The 25,369-nt window shown below is 36.0% G+C and overlaps 1 protein-coding gene across 1 annotated transcript in view; it reads left to right on the top strand.

Moving 5' to 3' along the window:
• Window positions 1-25,369, top strand: part of AGTPBP1 (ATP/GTP binding protein 1) — a 199,417-nt gene that overhangs the window by 85,162 nt on the left and 88,886 nt on the right. Inside the window, 4 exon segments of the mRNA XM_025360322.1 lie at window positions 609-786; window positions 9,324-9,421; window positions 12,874-12,990; window positions 23,086-23,798. Of these exon segments, the coding sequence (XP_025216107.1) occupies window positions 609-786; window positions 9,324-9,421; window positions 12,874-12,990; window positions 23,086-23,798 (1,106 nt within the window).

Below are 25,369 nucleotides of genomic sequence, written 5' to 3'. Positions count from 1 at the left end.
TGAACCCAGGAGGCAGAGCTTGCAGTGAGCTGAGATTGCGCTACTGCACTCCAGCCTGGGCGACAGAGTGAGACTCTGTCTCAAAAAAAACCAAAAAACAAAAAACCTTTATATTATGAAATTCAGGCTATCCTTTTATAAGGTGAATAGCCAACTTATGAGAGGTATTATTGCATGCTAACTGATACAGTTCTGAGGAAGGTTTAGTCAAATGCATGTTTTTTTGTTGTTGTTGTTTTTCAATTTCTTGCACTTTTCAAATTTTCTTGCTTAATCTTTTTTCCCCCTTTTCCCTTAAATTGTCTTTTTTATTTTATGCCCTAGGCTTGCTAAGTGTCCCCCCAAGTCACTCCAAAGATGGTACTGATTTCTGCTTAGTGAAATATTTAAGGAAAAGTTCTTCTCAATTTGCCACATGGGGTTCTTACTTACAGATAGATAATTCTGAATAGTAAAGCTATTTTTTAATTATTCTGTGTTAAAATACTGGTTTTTGAGATATTTGTTTCTAGAAAATTATTAATGTATTACTTTTTGAAGTAAAGTAAAATTGGTTCAGTTATTCATCAAAACCATTCTTTTTCTTTTTCTTTTTTTTTTAAAAACAGGAATGTCTGGCAGTCAGGACTCTGGATCCTCTTGTCAATACCTCCAGTCTGATAATGAGGAAGTGTTTCCCAAAAAATCGACTGCCACTCCCAACAATTAAAAGTTCTTTTCATTTCCAGTTGCCTGTTATTCCTGTGACTGGTCCTGTGGCTCAGCTCTACAGCTTACCCCCTGAAGGTAGGATCACAGGGTTACTGCTGCTTTTTGTACATTCTTAGAATTATGTGACCCTGTCATTTTTTTTTTTTTAATTTATGTCTAACTCCTCAGCAAAGGAAGGCCTTAATGAACATGATAAACATTCACATTTTATTTTATTTAAGCATTGCTTTAAATATAAGAAATTGGAGGCAATAATTAAGCAAAATGGTGTGGGATGTGTTGTATATATGCAAATGTGAATTGTGAAATAATTAAGCTTCACATAGGAACATTATTTGATAGCTTACGTACTTTTTTTTTTTTTTTTTTTAGACAGAGTCTCGCTCTGTTGCCCAGGGTGGAGTGCAGTGGTGCAATCTCAGCTCACTGCAACCTCTGCCTCCTGGGTTCAAGCAATTCTTCTGCCTCAGCCTCCTGAGTAGCCAGGATCACAGGCATGTGCCACCACTCCTGGGTAATTTCTGTGTTTTTAGTAGAGATGGGTTTTTGCCACGTTGGCCAGGCTGTTCTCAAACTCCTGACCTCAAGTGATCTGTCTGCCTTGGCCTCCCAAAGTGCTGGGATTGCAGGCATGAGCCACCATACCCGGCCCAACTTATGTATGTTTTTAAAGTGTAAAAATATAAACATTAAATGTTTAGGTAATTGTGTTTGGGTTTACATTTGTAACTTTTCAGTGAATTTTTTTTTCTTAAGTTAAAAAAAATTAATCAAAATTACTATGGTTTTATGCTTAACAAAAACTTGCACATGACTGACTTGGATGAAAATATGAAATTATCTGAGGCAGACTATTTGTCATTTTCCATATTATACTGTAGGTATACAGTAGAGGAAGTAAGAGTTTAAGTTTATTTATGTGGGGAAGAAGAATTTCTTTGATAACATCTACCAGAGTGAAGAAGAGAAAGTAGTCCCGGCTTTTAATAGAATTTCTATAGTATTTTCTTGTCAGTTGATTACTTTTTTGAAAAAAAATTTGAAGATTCTTTATATATAAAAATTCTTATTTGAAGCAAGTGTTTTAAAATAGTTTTAAAGGAATTATATTAGTTTCATTATCCTTGATATAAATTTGTTAATGGTATATGTCATAGGGTACTATTACGTTTTTATTTTTAAAATATGTAATTATTAAAACACAGTTTGACACAAAATATCAAAATGGATTATTTAGAAACCTCCTTTAAAATGTTGAAAAGTCTAAGACTAAGTCTAGGACTTATGAGTAAGAAAGCTAAGTAAAAGCAATGGTCCAATACCCTTCTTCCATTCCATTTGAAATTACCGACAGCCTTTTACAGGAGAAAATCTGTACCAAATCTGAAAACTAGGTAAAAGGGGCATGGAACAAATACAGAACATGCAAGAAATGTGGTGGAGCTGTGAATAAATGCAGGAGCAGCATCAGACTTCTAGGAATGCATTATCTGCTAAAGTTGAGGTGCCGTCAGCACCAATTTGGGGGGACAATCAGGAAGCAGTTGGAATCCCTTTCTTTCCTATATCAGCGTAGGATCGTGGGGGTTAAAGTGGTGGTTCTCACTGGTGGAAAGCTGGTGAGGCTTTCCTGTGCTGCGGCCAGTAGTAACACCAGGAAGGAGGTAGGATATGCCCCCGCAAATTCTTTCTTTAGTGTCTGGATTGATGGATAGAGGAAGCTGACCTCTAGTGCAGCAAATTCACCAAACATGGGAACAAATGAGAAGTTATATTTTTCTTTTGGTTCCTTTTATGCCTGCTTCTCAGACCAATGAGTCACTGGACTAGAAATGCATATTTACCTTGACTGACAAGCCTTCATGATTCAGATGGGAGAGGAGGGTTCTAATAGCAAGTGTATAGATACTAGGAAAATACCCTCATTCTATTTCCATTATTCCTTCCTCCTTTTCTTCCTTCCTTCCCCTGTGTTTCCCAGGCTGATCTTGAAGTCCTGAGCTCAAGAGATCCCCCCACCTCATCCTCCCAAGTAGCTGGGACTACGCACCCTTGCCACTGCTTTGTATTTCATTATTTTCTCACGTCAGGCTTCATTATATGTTTCACAGTCTTTGTTATTATTTACCTTCCTCAGCTAGAATGTGAGTCCACAAGGGTAGGTCTGAGCTCTTTTACTCGCAGCATTTCTGACCCCAAATATGTGTCTTTTGTCCTCCCACCAACCAATTCTCCATATCTTCACACACCAGCTGGGTGTTCTGCAATTCAGTTCAGTTCTGACACTGAACACCTGGAGTAAGTACAGACCCACAGGGTAAGGGTTTAGTCCCATAGGACTGCCACCACTTTAGATAACAATTACAAGTCTGGACTACCTGTATGTCTGACCTATTGGCAATAAAGTTGATGGGGGTGGGGGTTTTCACAACCTGTTCCTCAAGTTTGGTAATTTGCTAGAATGGCTCATAGAACTCAGGAACACTCTACTTATGGTTATGGGTTTATTATAAAGGATACAACTCGAGAGCAGGCAAATGGAAGTGATGCATAGAGCCTGGTATAAGAGAAGGGGTGTGGGGCTTCCGTGCCCTCTCCAGGCACACCACCCTCCCAGCACCATGATGTGTTACCAACTCAGAAACTCTGAGTGGTATGTTGTTTTCTCCTTTTTTTGAGATGGAGTCTCGCTCTGTCTTCAGGCTGGAGTGCAGTGGCATGATCTCAGCTCACTGCAACCTCTGCTTCTCGGGTTCAGGTGATTCTTCTGTCTCAGCCACCCAAGTAGCTGGGACTACAGGCACACGCCACCATGCCCAGCTAATTTTTATGTATTTTTTAGTAGAGACAGGGTTTCACCCTGTTGGCTAGGCTGATCTCAATCTCTTGACCTCGTAATCTGCCCGCTTCAGCCTCCCAAAGTGCTGGAATTACAGGCGTGAGCCACTGCCCCCGGCCAAAACTCTGAGCTTTTATACCATTGTTTAGGGTTTTCGAGGAGGTTCCATTATGTGGTATGATTGCTTGGGGCTATTTTTGATAAAATCAGTCCCCAGCTCCTCTCTCCTCAGAGGTTGAGGAGTGGGGCTGAAGTTCCAACTGTCTAATCAGGCCTTGATCTTTCTAGTGACCAGCCTCTATCCTGAAGTTATCAAGGGGCCCACCAAGAGTCATATCATTAGAACAAAAGACGCTCCTCTACCTAGGAAATTCTAAGGGATTTAGCAGCTGTGTGCCAGGAACCTGGGACAAAGATCAAATATATATCACAATAGGGCTATTGTTTTTTTCATTTTGTCTTCAGCATCCTTTAGATTGTGTGGGACATAATAAATACATTTAATGTTTGTTGAATGAATGAATCAACCCGATGTTGATACTTACTCTTCTGAATGTTAAATGCTGCATCTGTGGAGATTTGAAGGAAAGGGTTTTGACTCAAGATTTCTGGACCTTTATTAGTTGTCACCATATGTGAAGGTGACATATTCTTCCTGAAGTATGACATGCCCTTCCTGAAGTAATTATGTGAAATATTACTCCAGCCAGTCAAATGATGAGTTAGAGATGTCAAGAATGTAGACATTACCTAAGAGTATTTGTATTAAACATTATAATCTGTTAACTATATAATACTAAATAGTTGTTATGGTATTATTATGGAGCATGTTAACTAATTGTTGGCAAAAGATACATAATACAATTATTATAAGGTGGGTGTTTACATAAATGAGCTAAAATTGGTATTGACAGATTTCCTAATATTATTCTTGCATTTCTAAAATGAAAATTATATGAATAGTCTAAATATATATTCTCCAAATGTAGAAGTAACATCTAGAACAGAGATCTTTAAACAGGAGTCCATTGACCCATAGAAATACATGGGTGGTCTTTGGAGACAATGGACACTTTGAAAATTGATGCGAAATTATAGGGGTCCATCATTGCTGTGTAAAAGCAAGTAAATTTCAAAGGTGCACAACATCCTGAGAGCACTAAATGCTAAGCAAGTACAAGCAGATCAGTTTCAGTAATAAGTCTAAATGGATGAAATACTCCTATTAAAGGAAAGAGACTCCCAGATTGGGTTAAAAAAGAAAATCCGACTAGTTGGTACATGTGAAGTCTCTTAAGACAGCAGGATAGAAAGCTTTAAAGTAAACAGATTAGCAAATATGTATGTGTTATTTCCTAGCCCAAAAGTGGTGAGGAGAGTATTACTGTTAATACAAAACACGAATACAGAATAAAAAATGTTTAAAACGAGGCAGTGAAGATTATTTTATGCAAGCTAGATAACACATGTGCCAAATACTAAAAGTGGATAAAACTATAATCATTTGAATAACAGAAAGACATTGGTAGAAACAGTGTTGGTGGTGGTTTTTAATATACCTCTACCTTGGTGGCAAAGTAAATAGAGGTGGTTAAATCAGTCCAAGTAGATGTTAAAGGCAACTCCTGCGAATACATTTGAATACACACTTGACCCTAAAACAACTTGGGGACTAGCAGTATCGACTCCGTGCAGTTGAAAATCTGCATAGAACTTTTGACTCCTCCAAAACTTAACTACTAGTAACCTGTTGACCAGAAACCTTACTGATAACATAAACAGTTAATACATATTTTTTATGTTACATGTGTTATATTCTATACAACAAAGTAAGCTAGACAAAAGAAAATGTTATTGAAACAGTCATAAGGAAGGGAAAACATATTTACTATTCATTAAGTGGAGGTGGTTTTCATAAAGGTTTACATGCTTGTCGTCTACACGTTGAATAGACCGAGGAAGAGGAGAAAAAGGAGGGGTTGGTTTTGCTGTCTGAGGAGTGACAGAGGCAGAAGCAAATCTGTTTATTAATAGACCTGCACAGTTCAAACTTAGATTGTTCAAGGGTCACTGTGTGATTGAAATGGACAATATTTTAGGAAAATATGAGTAACTAATATTGACTTAAATAGTAAAAAACTTGAAATTGAATATGCAATCAAGCTTCTTTAGTGAAGACATCGGTTGGTGATGACTTCATAGATTAGTTCTCCCAAACTTTCAAGAAATTTTCCTATGCTTTATTTTCCAGAGCAAAAAAAAAAAAAAAAAAAAAAAAGGAAAGTTTAGAAGCTAGCATGATGCTGAAAACATAATCTGCTAAGATTAATCTGAAACAACCTACAGATCACTGTCACTCATTAAAATAAATATTAAAATCCTAAAGTATTAGCAAATCTAGTTGAGCAGTATTGTTTACGTGTGGGACACCTTGCCCAAGTAAAGATGATTTTTAAGGAAGTAAGTTTATTGTAATAGTAAGACTTTAATTAGTAAAATGTATTATCAGTAGATCAAAGGGACAAAAATGATCATCTCAGTAAATACCTTGAAAAGATTTCATAAAAATCGTATCAGTCTAGAAAAATTTCTTAAGGAAACCAGGAATATTTCCTGACCAATCCAAGTATTATCTAACTCAAATCAATAGCCAATATCATAAATAGTAATGAAATGTTAGAGGATGCCTCTCTCAACCATTATTATTTACCATAGTTTTGAAAACTCTAGCTAAGTCAGTAAAATAGGGAAAAGAAAGTCTTAACCATTAAAAGAGTGAGATAAATTTATCAGTGTCTGTGGAGGATATTACTATCTATATAGAAAATCCAAGCAAATCAATCATAAAAACATGGCTTACACAAAAGAACAGTAAAGTACTATTTACAAGAAAAATGAATAAAATTCAATAGCCTTCCTCTGTGTGTGTATATATGCATCAACAAAAACCACTTAGAAAACATAAAGGGAAAGTAGATCACATTTATAGGCACAATAGCAACAACAAAATAAATTTCCCGTAATGTACTTTCCCAATCCTTATAGAATGTGCAGACTGTTCTAATGACTACATCATATAGTCATAGTATAATTTAACTGGTTTCCTACTGATAGATATTTGTTTTCTGTATTTCTGTTTTTACTATAAATAAGCCAAGGACATTTTGAAAACCAGTAAGAATTTTGATTTATATTCCTTGGTTTTAATTTGATTAGTTACAATAATTAATATTGTTAATTATTGGTACCGGTATAATGAATGGATCTTTGAAATAGCAGAGAAGGTCTCAGATATTCTAAGCTATATGGCATTTCATATCTGGAGTATAAACCCAAAGGAAAACATCATACAAAGGAAAATATTTGAAAGGCTTGACTAAAAATTGAAAACATATTTTCTCTCTGATGCTGAACTCCATTTTCTCCTCTCCCTTTCTTTCCAAGCAGTCATTTTTCCTATTTGCAGTAGGATTTTCTTAATGCAATCCCTTTCTTTTTTCCTAGGAGTTATTTTCTTCCTTCTCTTCTTCCAAATGTCAGTTCTTCCCTTGTTTATCCATGACCAACTGTTGTTAGGGCATAAGTATAAATCAACCCAGGTTACCATGTGAAATACGAATATTTATGTTTTGTTATCTGTTTCTAAGAATTTGAGGTGGTTTGTTTTTTATATTTGTACCTGTATTAGTTAGGGTTGACTAAACTGCTGTTACAAAGAGACCCAGTAGCACAGTCCCTCAAGCAGCAACAGTAATAAACATTTGTGTAACACATACTCTTTGCCTGGCACTTTACATATATTAACTCCTGTAATGCTCACAAAGATACTATGAGTAGATATCTCCATTTTATAGACAAAGAAACGAAGACAAATAATTGGTATAACTTGCTCAAGGTCAGATAGCTAGTAAGCTGGGGAGCTAGGATTTGAATTCAAGTATTTTGTTTCCAGAACCCCTGTGCTATCCTGCTACAACATAGAATTTTTCTCCCCCCACATATCCGTCCAGAAGATAGACAGGTGGTCCTAGGCAGTAGACCTCTACTGGGTTATCAAAGAAAACAGGTTGTTTTTATTGTGTTTTTAACCTTCTCCTATGTGGTTTCCTCATGTGGAAGATGCGAATGGAAAAAATGGAGAAGACAATTTTCTTTTTAAAGCATGTGACCTAGAATTTGTATTTATCACTTTGCCTCCTATACCATTGGCCAAAAATTGGTCATATATATGGCTATGACTGCTGCAAGGGAGGCTGGAGTCTCCATAGCTAAAACTCAGGGGCTCAATTACTAAAAGGAAGGGGAGGTGAACAAATACTAAGGCGGCCAGTTAATCACTGCTGTAAGTCGCATTGGAAGTGGAAGTGAAAAAGAGTTTGGAAAAATAGCTTTTAAAAATATATTCTACTTTGTTTAGAAGCTGTTTTTTACATGAGAATCCTCCAAGTACTCTCCCTCTTCTTCCCTTGTCTCCCCCACATCCATGGTCCCATGTCCTTTTACATTCTACTCCCTGAGATATTCTTGTTTCATTCCTGTTACTGCTATAATGGTCTGGACAGTGTTGTTTTTTTTTCTTTTCCTATTTATTGGTCACCCTCCACCCATATGCTCTCTCTCACCTCTTAACATTGAATTAAGCCATTCTTGTCTTGAAAATTCTCAGTGCCTATCTTCTTAATATTGAAAGTCAAAACCACTTGGCCTACTATGTAACATAATTCAATTTTTAATTCTTTATTTTCCTTTCATTACTTTCATAAGCATATTCTTCATCCTAGTTATACTTTTTGTTATTTTCTAAAGATACCATTTCACTTCCTTATTTTAGTAGTAGTATTTCCTCTTCTTAAAAGCCAAAATCACCCACCATTACATTCACATAGAAATCTGTTATACTTTCTACAAGATACTGCTTAAATATCACCTGTTCTGTGAAGTGGTCAGCATCAAGCCCCTTGGTGCCAAGCAGTTTACAGTTAGTTACTGCATTCCTCGTTTTCCCATAGCATTTTGGAGTTTATGGCTTCGTTAGTGTTTATCTTTGGTACTATAATTACATGTTTACTCCTTTCTGCTCTTTAACCTCATGAGCTACCTGAGGGAAGCGACTATATTTACACCAAGCTTTTCCAACACGCGCCCATGGGCCACATACAACCCAGAGTGACTTTGAATGTGGCCCAACAGAGATTCATAAACTTTCTTAAAACAATATGAGGTTTTTTGTGTGTCATTTTTTTTTTTTTTAAGCATACCACCTATCGTTGGTATTAGTGTATTTTATGTGTAGCCCAGGACAATTCTTCCTCTTCCAGTGTGCCCCAGGGGAACGAGAAGATTAGACAACCCCGATTTACACATCTTTGGAAAAAATTCCCAGCACATAGCACAGTATGTGGCACATGACCATCATTGAAACAAATAGAGAGGGGTTCAATTATAAAGGGATGAAGTGAGTCATTGAAATTTATAATAAATAGAAAACAAGATGTTTCATTCAGGCTGTTGCAATGTAAGACATTATTTTTAAAAACCGAGAACATTAGTACAATTCATCTTTACTGTGCTTTCCAAATTTTAAAGCACTTTCTCATATTGTCTCATTGGTTTGTCAATAGCTGGGACAGCCTTAGAGACATTTTAAATAAGAAATCTCATTTACTTTTTCTTTGGTGATTGAAATACTTTATATAAGTCACATTCTACTGTTGGCTATGCATGTTGTAGAATGCTTACCTCTGACCTACTTATAGCACATTTTGTATCATAGTGGATGACGTAGTAGATGAAAGTGATGACAACGATGATATTGATGTAGAAGCTGAAAACGAAACTGAGAATGAAGATGACCTAGATCAAAATTTTAAGGTTAGTATAAATTTCTGTAATTAGTTAGCTTTATAAATGATATACTACAGTTGTAAAACAAAAATTGGGTAAATAAATATATATGTAATTGTAGGTTTTACTTTGTCCATATCTTTTTACCGTGGATGACTATGCAGTTAAAGGGGTAGATGATATTGGTTTAAATCCACTGGTCTGAAAAGGACCTTAAAGTAACTTGTTTTCACTCTCTCTGACCAGAAAGGTTTTATCGAACCTTTCTGCCTTAGATTTTGAAATCTACAAAATTGAAGGAAAGTGATCTGAAACTCTATTGTGACAACTTATTTCAAAATGCATTATTACCCTTTGTCAGCAATCTTTTGGGGATACAAAAACAGTAGGAAAGTAGTCTATAATGGATTCGTTTTTGTGAGAATTAGTGTTTGCATAATGCTTCTTAGGTTTCAGTTAATTGAACAAGGAAGTGAAAAAAATGTTATTGAGAAAATATAAAATTATTGTCATATTACATAAGATGTTAGGTAAAGGAGGCAGGTAAGTTTTCGGAGTTTCATTGTACCTCTGGAAGCCTAGCAAGTCTATGTTATGCTTTATTTATTGAGAGAGGACCACTCTAGCATCTGCAGAAAAGTGGTCTCTTTTGCTAGCTGTTTAGCTTATTGCTTTTTTTTTTTTTTTTTTGGTGGGGAAGGAGGGATTAATTTGACTTTTGCCTGTTTGGACCATTTTTGTCTTGCAAAACTGTATCAAAATTGGGGTACACTGAGTATTTGATTCACTTTGGAGATAGAAGTTAAGATATTGGAAGATTTCTGTCTTAATAGATACAGAACCAATTTTGTAACCAGCAAATGTGGTCACCAAAGCAAGCTTTGACGAAACTGTCAAGTTAGCCAATCTAAACTACATCTGTGTCCTGGCATCAGGTACTGCACTTAATTATCTGGTCTCTTTAGTCTCCTTTAATCTGGAACGTTTCTGCAGATTTCTTTGTCTTATAACATTGACATCTTTGGAAAATGTAGTTGTGAGCTTGTATTATTCACTGGGCTATCAGTGATTGCTCACGTTTTCCCTACTTAACACAGCAGTTACAGTAATAAGAACAAAATACATTTTGTTATTGAACACTTAACTGTGCTAGTCCAAACTCTTTACATATACATAGTAACCATTAGATCCTCATAGCAACTGTATGAGGTAAGTACAGGTTGTATAAGCACATAGAAAACAGAGGAAGAGAGAGCTTCTCAGTCTAGTTTATAAGAGGTGGAGCCAGGATTCAGAAAGCAGTCTAGTGGAATGTCCACTCTTCACCACTATACTGTACTAAAAGATAATTTTTCTTCAAGAACTAAAGAATTATTGGCTTTTTGAGACTGCTGAGCTTTATTATCTTCTTTTTCTTTCCTACTTCTGCCCTGCCTCTTATTCTCATTGACTTTACATTTAGACGTTACTCAATTTTTCCTCTTTTTATCTGAATCCTATTCCTTCATCCTTCAGGTGAACTGCTACATTGTAGTAGGAATATTATTTATTTGTGTTCTCTTATGGTAGTAACTTTTTTTTACTGTGATTCCATTTTCTTTGCCCCGGATTTTTCAGAGTTTGGAGCCTTTATAGAAACTGGTAGCTTCTAGAAGATTCATCTCCAGATAGCCACAACTTGACCGTATATAAGTTCCAGTGCACTCTTTGTTCCTTCCTTAACTAGCAGAACTTTTAAGGAGTGGTAGCAGGTTGTTTTGTTTTTTTTTCTGATGAGTCTGTAAGTAGTTCTTCACTACTGTTTCTTCTTAAACCAAGACACAAAATTCCCTGCTGTTGAGCTTTTGGAGTGTTACAGTTTTCTTTCCTCATTATGCCTGTTTTACAGGTAAAGTCTGTTTTTTTTTTTTTTTTTCCCCCAAATAAAGAGCCACCTGTGTAAGACCATATTTTCACAAAACGATATCAAATATTGAACTAGTAAGTTTAGAGAAAAGAATACCTTTGTAAATTATTTTTTATTTTAGAAACATTATGTATTCTATTAGATGTTAAACAGGAAAATTATTACATTATTGGTTCATAAATGTGTAATTTAAAGAGATTAAATTACATATTCATGTAATAATTATACAATGATACAGTGATTAATATGATAATATTTAAATAAAATCAATATTATGCATAGCAATGAGGAAAATCTTTTTCACTGACTATGTAAATAATAGCTAAATTCCTGAATATGAAATAATAAGAAATACATAGTATGTTTTTTCTTTTAAACTAGTAGTTAATATGTGTTAAGTATGGTCAGATACATGTATATAAAGTTTTTTGAGGATTGAAGTATCGTAAAATAAATTTGTAAATTAGGCTGAAAAATAAGTAGCTTACACTGGTAGTAAGTAAATACAAAATTAAAAATAGTACCAATTGAAAATTAATAAATGGTATTATTATCTCTCTTTAGCCATAACAAAGATAATAATTAGTTTGTGTGAGGCCAGAGTCATTGAGGATCCTAGAAAATAGCTTAGGTAGTAGATAAGCTGACATTTGCCCTCTTATCATGGAATTCATTAGCTCTTCTCTGAAGAGCGTATAGAACACAATGATCCTGGGTACATATCTTGTTTCTCTGAGGACATAGTTTTCCTTTACATCCACCTGCTTTTCTTCCTAGAGAGACATGGAAATCATTTCTGGCTCTTGTTCCACTCCTAACTTTTCCCCTCGCTGAAAACAGAGCGAATGGTGACACCGAGCTTTTCTAAAGGAACTTTATTTCCCATGCACTCTAAGAGTATGTGGTCATCATTAATCTGTATTGGGGCAGTGTGTCATGCTGGCTGACAGTGTGGTGCTTCAGAATCACTCTAACTGGTTTTTATCCTGACTCCTTTCTTTGCAAGATGTGTAATTTTCAGCAAATGACTTAACTTCTCCATAGCTCATTTTCCTCTTCAGTTAAATGGGGGTAATTTCATAATGTTCTTATGCAGAATAGATTAAATAATATATGTAAAATGCTTAGCATAGTGCTTCATTTATTTTCAGTGCTTAATAAATGTTAGCTGTTTTATTATCACCGTCATCATATATATGTATATGTTTTCCAATTTAATCTTCTTAAGTTTTACTGCCCTTTAGTATGAACAAAATGATGGCAGTAAGGGAGAACGAGGAGGATGTACTGGAGTCTTGATCTTTGCACAAGTTTTTCTGTTTTCAGTAGCCCAAATACTCTGTTATATTAGAGTAACCACAACAAAAACAAAACAAAAGTACCCGACAATAACACAACAACCCCAAAGCAATAAGGAAATTTGAATTTAAGATAAAATTAATGCAGCATTTATTCAGTAATTATTCTTTAATTACATGTAATTAATAACTTGGAACATTTCAAATCTAAAATGTATTCTGTAATTTTTAAAAATTTTGTTTTACCTGGTAACATACTCTTTTTATCATTTCAGAATGATGATATTGAAACAGATATTAACAAACTAAAACCCCAGCAAGAACCGGGACGAACAATAGAAGATCTAAAAATGTATGAACACCTTTTCCCTGAGCTTGTTGATGATTTTCAGGTATAAATATAGAAAATTCAGCATCTTAACTGATTTTAATAAAAAGTTATTTTTTCTCGCTTAGGTCGATAATCACTGTTTTTATTCTCTTTCCATTTCTAAAAAGTGAAACTAGCATTGCTTTTCTGAGTGACATTGAATAATTATGTCAACATCCTGAGTTGCAGTTAAGCAATTGTAAAATGAGGGGAGATGGGCCGGGCGCAGTGCCTCATGCCTGTAATCCCAGCACTTTGGGAGTTCAAGGTGGGTGGATCACGAGGTCAGGAAATCGAGACTGTCCTGGCCAACAGGATGAAACCCAGTCTCTACTAAAATACAAAAAAAATTAGCCGGGCGTGGTGGCACGTTCCTGTAGTCCCAGCTACTCGGGAGGCTAAGGCAGGGGAATAGCTTAAACCTGGGAGGTGGAGGTTGCAGTGAGCCGAGATTGTGCCACTGCACTCTAGCCTAGAGAAAGAGCAAGACTCCGTCTCCAAAAAGAAAAAGATAAAAAAGGAAGGTGGACTATTACATTTTTTTGTCACTTTAGTTTTTTTTTCATCACTTTAATGGACATAGTTTTTTTATTCAGCCTGGATTATAGGGCAAGTCAAGTTGATCGAATTGTTGGCATTTAACTGGCTTTTGTGATGATTCCTTGGATAAATCTATGAAATCGCCCAGGATCTTAAAATGTCAAAGAGTTTGAACTAGATAATCTTAAAGATTTGTTTAGCCCTTCCTTTGCTCCCCAAATTTCGTACACTTAATTTCTAGTTGCTTAAAGAAAAATACTTTCTTGTGAGGTTATAGTTGTGAGGTTATAGATGAGAAATAAAAAAGAAATACTCGTTGCCAGGTGCGGTGGCTGATGCCTGTAAGCCCAGCACTTTGGGAGGCCAAGATGGGTAGATCATTTGAGTTCAGGAGTTCGAGACCAACCTGACCAATATGGCGAAACCCCGTTTCTACTAAAAATAAGAAAAGTAGCTGGGCGTGATGACACGCACCTGTAGTTGCAGCCACTCGAATTCTGAGGCAGGAGAATCTCTTGAACCTGGGAGGTGGAGGTTGCAGTGAGTTGAGATTGCACCACTGCATTCCAGCAGCCTGGCAACAGAGCGAGACTTTGTCTAAAAAAAAAAAAAAGAAGAAATATTTATCACCTAGAGTTTACATTTCATGGTTCTAATCATTCAGGTTTCACCTTGGGAACTTAGAAGCCTTAGATGCCGTAAAAGATGCAACAACTATCCACCTTCTGCAGCCCTGCCTGCCACTCCCTGCTCTGGTATCTTGTTATTCCCCCTAGATTTGAGGTACCTGAGAAGGTACTTTGAAATCAGGGGTAATAGAAGCAAGGCAGGAATGAAGGAGAAGGTATTTGTCAAAAGAAAATAAAAAAAGAAGACAGGAAGAGGCATTTGGGAAAGTGTAGGTTGATTCTCTTCCATTCAACCTACAGCAGTTATCTGTTAGCTCTCGTGACACATTTGTGCCTAGCTAAGCACCACTTGAAAATACCAGCAGTAACAAATACTACTAAATCAAGGCAGAAGAATACTGTGGAAAAGGTTTGAGGAGGAAATCGATTATTGTGTGAAGAAATCGCCTATTTCTTCTGTATATTCTACTTTTTCTGTACATGTAAGAAATATATACAGTAGGCCCCCCTTATCCATGGGAGATAGGTTCCAAGACCCCCAGTGGATGCCTGAAACCAAACCCTTTATATACTATGTTTTTTCTGATCTGATAACAGATGGCTACTGAGCAACTAACAGGTTGGTAGCATAGATATTGTGGATACACTGGACAAAGGATGAGTCATGTCCTGGGTGGGATGGAGCATGATGGTGTGAGATTATATCATGCTACTCGGAATGGAGCACTCTTTAAAACTTACGAATTGTTTATTTCTGTACTTTTCCGTTTAATACTTCAGACTGTGATTAACCTCCAGTAAGTGAAACCATGGAAATCCAAACCTTAGTTAAGGGGACACTACTCTCATGTGATTACACATTGTAGTTTTGATTTGGGAATAGAAAAAAGTAACCTATTTTTGGGTATTAAGCCCAGGACTTTGATTCTCATTCTCTTACAAGTGAGTTTTCTTTCTTTTAGGTTGTGATGAATTATTCTTGCTTTCTATGTTTAGAGTCCTTGTTTTCTAATTATAATTTGTCACCCAGAATAGGCTAACCTTGATGATTTCCTACATGGCACTTTATGAACAGCCTGCCAACTTGTCCATTAGTTTGGCTTCTCCAGTGTCAGATTGTAAAGACAGGTCTGAGTGAAAGAGCTTGTCACTAAGTTACTCCTTTTTATTTTCTTTAAGCAAAAGATGGTACTTCAGATATTTCAAGTAGTACACATTTATTAATTTATTGTTTATTCTGCTGTAAAGTTTTATATAGAGTAGCTCTATTTCTGTAGCATATGTAATGGGAAATAGCATATTGTCTTTTATTGACATAATAAAAAAATTATTTCTAAGGTAATTGTGTTGCCACTTGATTATCTTTGTCATTTTTAAGTTTCAAAGGAATGCATTATTTGATACTTCAGGCTCTGTTTTTTGAGGTGTGTATTTGAATTTTAGCAGCGATATGTAAGACATGCTTTCAAGGATTAAAAAGATTGGTTAGTTCCAGGTAGGATGTGTTTGAAAGAAATTTCTTCAGCTATCTTTGTATCCATTTCTTGTAGATCATAAGATAATAAACATAAATGAAGTTAGTTTCAATTATGACTTTTTCCACTTTCATTTGTATATTATTTTCAGCATCAACCATTAATGCTTAAGATTACTTTATGTGTTTGTTTCAATCTTGAATGCTGCCCACTTTGTTTCCAGATGTGTTAAGGCCACTATTCAGTGGCCAGATGGAAAATGAATGCTATTGGAAGGCAACGTATGGTATTATTAAAGTAATTATCAACATCCTTACCATGCTTTCAAAGCTATGTTTATTTACTCATAGTGACAATTATAGATTTATTTTCTCTTGTTTCTTGATGCCAGAATATTGAAAGTATCAAAATTCTGCATTTTCACAGTTCTTTTATTCATACGTCTGTAGTAGTATGGTGACATTTACTATGTGGACTTTTGTTATATTTTGTTTTTCTTTCTTGTTTTCCTCTTGTTAAATTTGGTTTTCAATTTTCGTCAAAGTTATTCATGGAAAAAGTTTAAAGCGTCAAATAGTTTTACATAGGTAATCCTTTCCCACATGCTAAATCCTGAAATTACTTTTTGTATGTTTTTGAGTTAATCCTCATATCTCTAAATAGTATGTTTAAAGTGCTGTGTCTTGACTTTTGCTGCCTTCATTCTTTTTTATTTTCTTTTTTGCATTATCATCTAAGGTAGACATCCAGTAATTTTCAGCCTTATTCTTTTTGTGTGTGTGTGTGTGCACGCACGCGTGCATGCACATGGGTGTGTATGTATGCATGCATAGATAGGCTATGAATTTCCCTATAATTACTGTTTTTGCTGCATCTTATAAGCAGTAATTTTGATGTTTAATGTTTTTATTATCTTTACTCTGAATCTTATGCGTTTTTTTTGATTCATTGGTTTTTTAAAAAAGATAATTTTTAAAATTGGCTTTCTAAAAAAGATAAAAAATTTTAAATCTTTTTTTTTTTTTTTTTTTTTTGAGACGGAGTCTCACGCTGTGTCACCCAGGCTGGAGTGCAGTGGCGCGATCTCGGCTCACTGCAAGCTCCGCCTCCCAGGTTCACGCCATTCTCCCGCCTCAGCCTCCGAGTAGCTGGGACTACAGGCGCCCGCCACCACGCCCGGCTAGTTTTTTGTATTTTTAGTAGAGACGGGGTTTCACCATGTTAGCCAGGATGGTCTCGATCTCCTGACCTCGTGATCCACCCGCCTCGGCCTCCCAAAGTGCTGGGATTACAGGCTTGAGCCACCGCGCCCGGCCTTAAATCTTTTTGATTGATTTCTAGCATGTAGTTGTACAATAAGAGGACAAATTATTTCTAATCATAACCTTTTAAAATTTTTGAGGCTCGTTTTATGGCCTTGGATATGATCAACTTTTGTTACTATTTCTTATGTGTTTGAAAATTATTCTGCACTTGTTAGTCACAGTTGTCTATTTGCCTATTAGGAGAAGGATTGTTAATTGTGTTGAGAAGTTAAGTTCTCTTTTATCCTTATGGATCTTTATTCTTATTCTGTTAATCACTGTGAAAAGTATTTAAAAAATTTCTCACAATGGAAAAATTTCTCACTGTGATTATGAGTATGTTTCTCTTTGCAGGTCTGTCGGTTTTTTGTTATATATTTGTTGAGGGTTATTATTTATTGTATATACATGTAGATTGAGTTTTCTTCCTTTTTTGAATTGGACTTTTTATCATTATGAAGTTACTGTCTTTACCTCTAAGATTCTAAGACAAAAAGCACTTTAAAAAATATTAATGTACTTATATTAACTTTTAACTTTTCAGTATCCTTCGATGTGTATTTTTTGAACAGCATATAGTTGGATTTTAAAAATACCAAATCTGAGTTTTGTCATTTAACTGAAGCATTTAGATAATTTACATGTAATTACTTCTGTATTTGGATTTATATTTATGAAATCTTATTTTTAATAGTTTTATCTCTTTATGTTTATCTCTTTTTCTTGCCTTCATTTGGATTATCTTTCTCTCACTCCACCTTTACCTATTACTAGTTTGAAAACTGTACATATAGTCTTTTTATTTTTTATTTTAATCAACTTTTTTGAGGTATAATTTACATAAACTGTATCTATGTAAAGTATTAGTTTGATTATTGACAAATAAGCAAAAATTCTAGTTACTCTAGATTTTCCAACATCTTTATCAAAGTCTAAAGTAAATCAGGACCTTTCTTTCCTCTTTCCCACAGTGATAAATGGAAACTTCGAGTATTCTAACTACCGTGACTTCCCAAATCAACTTTTATATGTATATATTTATATACATATACTTTTTTTACTAAACGTAAAAAGCAAAGCAGTAACGTCAGATAGGTTTTTTATGTATCTTAACTCTAGCTTTTAAAAAACCCACTTGGAGCCAGGTGCGGTGGCTCAAGCCTGTAATCCCAGCACTTTGGGAGGCCGAGACGGGCGGATCACAAGGTCAGGAGATCGAGACCATCCTGGCTAACATGGTGAAACCCCGTCTCTACTAAAAAATACAAAAAATTAGCTGGGCGCGGTGGTGGGCCCCTGTAGTCCCAGCTACTTGGGAGGCTGAGGCAAGAGAATGGCATAAACCCGGGAGGCAGAGCTTGCAGTGAGCTGAGATCCGGCCACTGCACTCCAGCCTGGGCGACAGAGCAAGACTCCATCTCAAAAAAAAATAAAAATAAAAATAAAACAACCACCCGCTTGTTGTTACTGCTTTGCTTTTTTTTACTAAATGTAAAACATTTAGTGTAGACTTACCCGCATTTTTACCACTTTAAAAATTTTCATTACCTTTTGTGTCTCAGACCTTCTGTTGGGATCCTGTCATTTAGTGGCGTGAACTTGATATGCACTTGTGCACATGCTCTCTTGCCCTCTCTCCCTGAAAGTGTCTTTATTTTGTAAACATTCTTTATTTTGTAAACATTCCTAAAACATTCTTAAAATTAATCTCTTCCTCTGGCTACTTTTTAAAAATCAACTTTATTGAGTTATAATTTACATACAGTAAGTTTCACTTAAGTTCAGTGAGTTTTGACAAATTTATCCACCTATGTGACTACCACCCATTGAGACAGAATTATTTCTTGTCATTCCAGAAAGTCTCCTTGGGGCCCTTGAAGTCTCTTTCTCTCCTGTGCAGGTGACTGCTGATCTGCTGTCTGTCACTGTGTCTAGTCTTGACTGTTTTAGAACTTCTTATAAATGGAATCATACAGCGTTTCCTTTTTAGGGTCAGGCTTCTTTTGCTGAGCATGTGTTTTTGAGGTTTATCCATGTTACTGCACGTGACAGTGGTTCTTTCTTTAATTGCTTGGCAGTATTTTATTGTGGAAATATACCACAATTTCTTTGTGGATGAGTGTTGGAATGTCTGAAGTTTTAGACTTCATTGGACTTTAATATGAGTAAAGTTGATAACATTTTGTGCACAAAATTTTTTGGGGTGGCTGGGTGTGGTGGCTCACAACTGTAATCCCAGCACTTCGGGAGGCTGAAGCGGGTGGATCACCTGAGGTTAGGAGTTCAAGACCATTCTCGCCACCATGGTGAAACCCCGTCTCTACTGAAAAACCAAAAATTAGCTGGGCATGGTGGCAGGCACCTGTAATCCCAGCTACTTGGGAGACTGAGGCAGGAGAATTGCTTGAACCCGGGAGCTGGAGGTTGCAGTGAGCTGAGATCGCGCCACTGCACTCCAGCCTGGGCAACAAGAGCGAAACTCTGTCTCAAAAACAAACAAACAAACAAAAATCTTTTTGGGGAGATATGCTTTCATTTCTCTTGGGTAAATACCTATCAGTGAAATTGATAGGTGGTATGTATGGTAAGTGTATGTTTTTATTTTACAAGAAACTATTTTTGGTGGCTTTTAACATATACTGTTTTTGCTTTAACGCTACAGTTTCCTAGTAATGTTGACTAAGTGCGGATTTTCTTTTTAAAATCCTGTTTGGGATTTATTGTATTTGGATTCTGTGAGTTGTTTTCTCATAAGATTTGGAAAAACTGCATTCTCTACTTCAGGTACTGCATTTTGTTTCCGCCCTCTCTCTTTTGCAATTCAAATTGAATGTAGACCTTTTTACTCCCTTCCATGTCTTTTAACCTCTTTTTTCTGCTTTCCTTTTCTTTGCCTCTCTATGCTGCCTTCAGGTTATTCATTAGAACTATCTGCCAGTTTACTAATTCTCTTTTTGGCTTTGTCTCATCTGTCATTAGAAATGTCTACTAGGGGCTGAGCGCGGTGGCTCAGGCCTATAATCCTGGCACTTTGGGAGGCCGAGGTGGGTGGATCAGAAAGTCAGGAAATTGAGATCACGAGGTCAGGAGATCGAGACTATGGCCAATATGATGAAACCCCATCTCTACTAAAAATACAAAAAGTAGCTGGGTGTGGTGGTGCATACCTGTAATCCTAGCTACTCGGGAGGCTAAGGCAGAGAAAATTGCTTGAACCAGGGAGTAGGAGGTTGCGGTGAGCCGAGATTGCACCACTGCATTCCAGCCTGGAGACAGAGTGAGATTCCCTCTCTAAAAAAAAAAAAAAAAAAAAAAGCTTACAAAATGCATTTAATAAGTCTTTAATTCTTGTTTTCTATATTTTATTTCTTTGAACATACAAAATATGGTCATTTCTTAGTCTGAGATTCTTGTAGGTCTTTTTCAATATCTGATGTTTCTTTTGGTTCTTTTTCCTTCTACCTTGCTGAATTGTATGTTTAGGATTCTTTCCTTCTTTATAATTTTGTATGTGGAAACTCCAGAAGCTGTTGCTTTTGAGAGTCACCATTATAGATTGAATCCTCAAGGGCTTTTGGACCACCAAGGTGATGTGAATTCAGGCTATGAATCCGTGTGATTTGATGGCCGACTTTTAATACCAGTTTGTGAATAGTGATACTTTTCACTGTGTTAGAGCTATGGTTTAAAATTTAAGACAGTTGGCTTTTCTTTTTATGTTTTTTTTTTCCCCCCCTTTTGTGGTGGGAGTATTTCTAGGACCTATATATTGAAGATGTCATTCTGGAGTTTAATGTTTTTGAGAGGAAAATTACCTTATGCCAGTTCAGGGTTTTTCTCCTGTCCTTCATCGTCTTTGAGATGGGAAAATCCGTACCCAAGGTCACCTGGTTTATCACATGTTTTCAAAGTGAAAGCTAGCTTCAGTCTTCAGCTTATCACATAGGGATCCCTTCTTCATTCGAAACTTTGCCTTTATCCTTGCTTTCTTATCCACTTAATGACATACTTAAAATATTTTAATATATGTAACAATTGTAAATGGTTCTGTGGGGTGGATACTTAGCCTACCATGTTTCCTACAAAATGTGTTTTTTAATGCAGACTTACCACCCCTTTAGCCCTTTTAATGCAGAACTACCTATTCCCTCCTTAGTGCTTCCACTGTCTTCTTGGCTTAGCTATAGTACAGGGGGTCCTGTGAATCATCTTTGAATCCTTGCTTTGTATACAGTGGACATTCAAGGAATAAATCACAATGAAAGATTCATTTTGACTCCATGATGTATATAAGGAAATTAACCCAAATTAAAAGATCAATTGCAAATCCAGAAAAATAATTTTCAAAAAATGGGTTAGCTGGAGGATTTGTGTATGTATGTGTATACAAATTTTTTAACATGAAAATTTATACCATAAAATAAGAAAACCCTGTATCCAGGAACAAAAAAGTTACCTAAGAATTGCAGCTGATTAACAGATGTATATAAAAGTGTTTGCTTCCTAGTAGTCAAAGAAATGCAAAGTAAAATAGCAGCAAGATAATATTTCTTATCTACCACGTTAGAAAATGTTTTTTTAAAAACTATAGTATCGAATGTTGGCAAAGAAGACAGCAGTTGAAAGAGATACTCTTATGTATAGTTACCGGGAATATACATTAATACAAGTGTTTTTGGAGAGTTTAGTGTTCTGGTCAGTTTGCATTATTAAAATTGATTATAATATCTGATTCTGCACTTCTATTTCAGTGCTTGGGAAATCATTATAAGTAAAGCAAAAACTCTTTGCAAAAAGATTTTTATTGCAGTATAATAGCCAAATTTTGGAAATGACTTAAATATGCACCTTATTTATCTGTTTAAATCATCGAAAAAATAATGATCTGGCCCAAAGTGTTGACTGCTGTCATTCAGAAACCCTGCACTAGGATCTTATCTTTCAAAAATATCTCATGTCATGGCATTCTTCCCTGTCATGGCTTCCAATCTCATTCAGAGTAAAAACCCAAATTCTTATAGTCTGTAAGGCTGTCCAGCGCTTGGCATTCATCGTGTCCATTCTTTCCCAGCCACCCCATCCTTGCTGTTCTTTGAACACCTCAGGCATTCTTCCACTCTGGAAACTATGTGCTGTAGTCCTCTCTGCCTGGAATGGTCCCTTTTGTGTTACCCTCACCTTCTTAAAGTCTTTGCTTCTATTTCATCTGCTCGTGAGACTCCCTAACCAATGACATTTAGAGTTGCCACTTACCTCTGCTCTCTTGGTACTCCCAATCCACATTACGTCCTGCCTGTCCTGCCCTCCTTTTTTTTTTTTTTTTTTTTAAGACAGAATCTCACTTTGTCACTCAGGCTAGAGTGCAGTGACATGATCTCGGCTCACTGCAACCTCCACCTCCTGGGTTCAAGCGATTCTCATGCCTCAGCCTCCTGAGTAGCTGGGATTACAGGTGTCCACCACCATGCTCGGCTAATTTTTGTGTTTTTAGTAGAGACGGGATTTTACCATGTTGGCCAGGCTGGTCTTGAACTCCCGATCTCAGGTGATCCGCCTGCCTCAGCCTCCCAAAGTGCTAGGCTTACAGGTGTGAGCCACCGGGCCCGGCCTTGCCCTCCCTCCTCCTTTTTTTTTTTTTCTGTAGCGCTTTACCCTTCTAACGTTCTCTATATAAATATATATATTGTATTTATTACTTGTTGTATTGACAGTCCTCTCTTCTACCCCTATAAAGATGTAAGCTACAAAAGGGAAGAGTTGTTTTTTAAGTGTCTTAAGTGCTTGAAACAAGGCTTGGCACAAAATAGAGACTTCATGAATATTGCACAAAACAGACACTGTAATGTTATTGAATTAATGAATAACAATTTAGTTGTTGTCCCTAATAGGATTTTGGAGTCTTTATGTTTTTCTACTTAGAATTCTAAGATTTCCCACATTTCTGTGACATGTAGGCATTATTTTTATAGTAGAAAAAGTAAAGTAGGTGTTATGAATTTGTTATGGTTAAAAATTTTGTCTTTTTAGTGAAATGAAAACAAACCCTGTTTTATCTACCTTTAAAATTTTCAAAAATGTCTGAAACAATATACAACATGAATGTATTAGTTTTGTTAATATGTTTTAATATTTATAGTTAAAAGATTAAACATATTTTTTATTTTCAAAGGACTATGATTTAATCTCCAAAGAACCAAAGCCTTTTGTATTTGAGGGAAAAGTACGTGGTCCTATTGTTGTTCCTACGGCAGGAGAGGAAACATCTGGGAATTCTGGCAATTTAAGAAAAGTTGTAATGAAGGAAAACATATGTTCTAAAGAAGATGAAGGTGAAAAGAAGTCTACCTTTATGGATCTAGCAAAAGAAGATACTAAAGATAATGATAGAACATTACAACAGCAGCCAGGTGATCAAAATAGAACTATTTCATCAGTCCATGGTTTAAACAATGATATTGTAAAGGCCTTGGACCGAATTACATTGCAGAATATTCCTTCTCAAACAGCCCCAGGTTTTACTGCAGAAGTGAAGAAGGACTGCAGTCTTCCTCTTACTGTCCTTACATGTGCTAAAGCGTGTCCACACATGGCTACTTGTGGAAATGTTCTGTTTGAGGGAAGAACAGTTCAGCTAGGGAAGCTTTGCTGCACTGGAGTTGAAACTGAAGATGATGAAGATACCGAGTCAAATTCATCAGTAGAACAAGCATCGGTTGAAGTACCTGATGGACCAACACTCCATGACCCAGACCTCTATATTGAGATTGTGAAAAATACAAAATCTGTCCCGGAATATTCAGAGGTGGCTTATCCCGATTATTTTGGTCACGTTCCGCCTCCATTCAAAGAGCCTATTTTAGAAAGGCCTTACGGTGTACAGAGGTGAGTTGCATATTTTCCCCTCTTCTAAATGAGGCTATTGTCAAGATATGAGGCAGTCTTAAAAAAATTACTTCGGGCATTTAGGAAGATAATTACTGTGAGCTATAAGTTATTGTATTTTTAAATTCTGCTTTGGAAATTTTGCATTGTTTTGAAATTGTCCTTGTTGGTTTACTTTATTTCTTGAGCTTATTACTTATTCAGATGAAGCCAGAATGATAAACCTGACCATTGGATAGTTTAGAAATTTTCTGTTAATACTGAATCTCAAAATATAATAACAGATTATTTAATAATCTTTGAATAAATATTACCTTAGCAATATTTGTTAACTTAGTGATTTTTCATTTGAACTTGATTTAAGTATATGATTTAAAAATAGGCTATAAATCACAATAGGGTAACTACAATCAACAGTAATTTATTGTGCATTTAAAAAATAAAAGAGTATAATTGGAAGAAAGGATAAATGCTTGAAGTGAGGGATACCCCTTTTACCCTGATGTGATTATTATGCATTGTATGCCTGTATCAAAATATCTCATTTACCCCATAAATATATATATATGTGTACCTACTATGTACTAACAAAAATTAAAAATTGAAAAAATAAAAATATACTATAAATGAAGCAATATAGACAGTATTATTTTGTTGTGAAGTTTGAAATTTTAATTGGAAATATATAAGATAAAAATACGGGATTCATAAAAGCAGTAACTAAGGTTATTAAATATTACTAAGGTTAGATATTACAAATAATATTAAATATTGCCAACGAGTGAATATTTGTCTATAAAAATACCTTTTTTGTTGCATCGGGACTGGTTTTGGTGATTATGGTGAAGATTTTATGATAATGGCTTATATCAGTATCTGAAAAAAAATAGTATACCCTTGTAACAAGCGTAGTATGTAATGAACAAGGAAGAACTTGCTGTATTTGATTCTCTTTAGACTATAAGTTCCTTTGAGAAAATAACTGTATCTTATTTTTTTTTTTACCTGTAGCATCTTATATAATTCATTATTTTTACTTGGCAACTTAGTGTATGTTTAGTGCCACTGGTTGGCCCCTTGATTCACAGGTGTGTCATCCCACACATCATAGCATCAAGAATGGGGGACTTACTTCCCTGGGAAATATGTATGGGAGTGGGTCTGTGCCAGGGCATCTACCATGTTACAGTTGGCACCATCCAGAGGCAGCTGGCCTCATGGAGTGCTACAGTGGCCTTCAAAAGGCCCATGCAAAGCTCTAACTCAGGAAATCCTCTGCATGGTTGGGTTGCCATCTTGCAGCATGCAGTACATACACTAAATTAGAAATGTTTGCATAGTTCCGTAGAAAGAATACACAAGCCTGGGAACCAGGAGGTGGAAACAGAAGTGGCCCTATTTAGTGTAGCATCCAGTATCCACCCAGGGACTTTTTGTTTTCTGTCCCTCCACCTCTGGGCTCTGCAGGGTTAGAAGTCCTTGCTCCCAAAGTGGGCTCAGTCTTACCACAGGGTACAATGTAACAAGATTTGGTTGCCAGTGGGGTACTCTGGACTCCTTGTGTCTAAGAC

Source organism: Theropithecus gelada, chromosome 15 (genome assembly GCF_003255815.1).
Source record: "Theropithecus gelada isolate Dixy chromosome 15, Tgel_1.0, whole genome shotgun sequence".
Taxonomy (NCBI): domain Eukaryota; kingdom Metazoa; phylum Chordata; class Mammalia; order Primates; family Cercopithecidae; genus Theropithecus; species Theropithecus gelada.
Note: the sequence above shows the minus strand (reverse complement) of the source record. Positions and strands in the feature narration are given on the sequence as shown.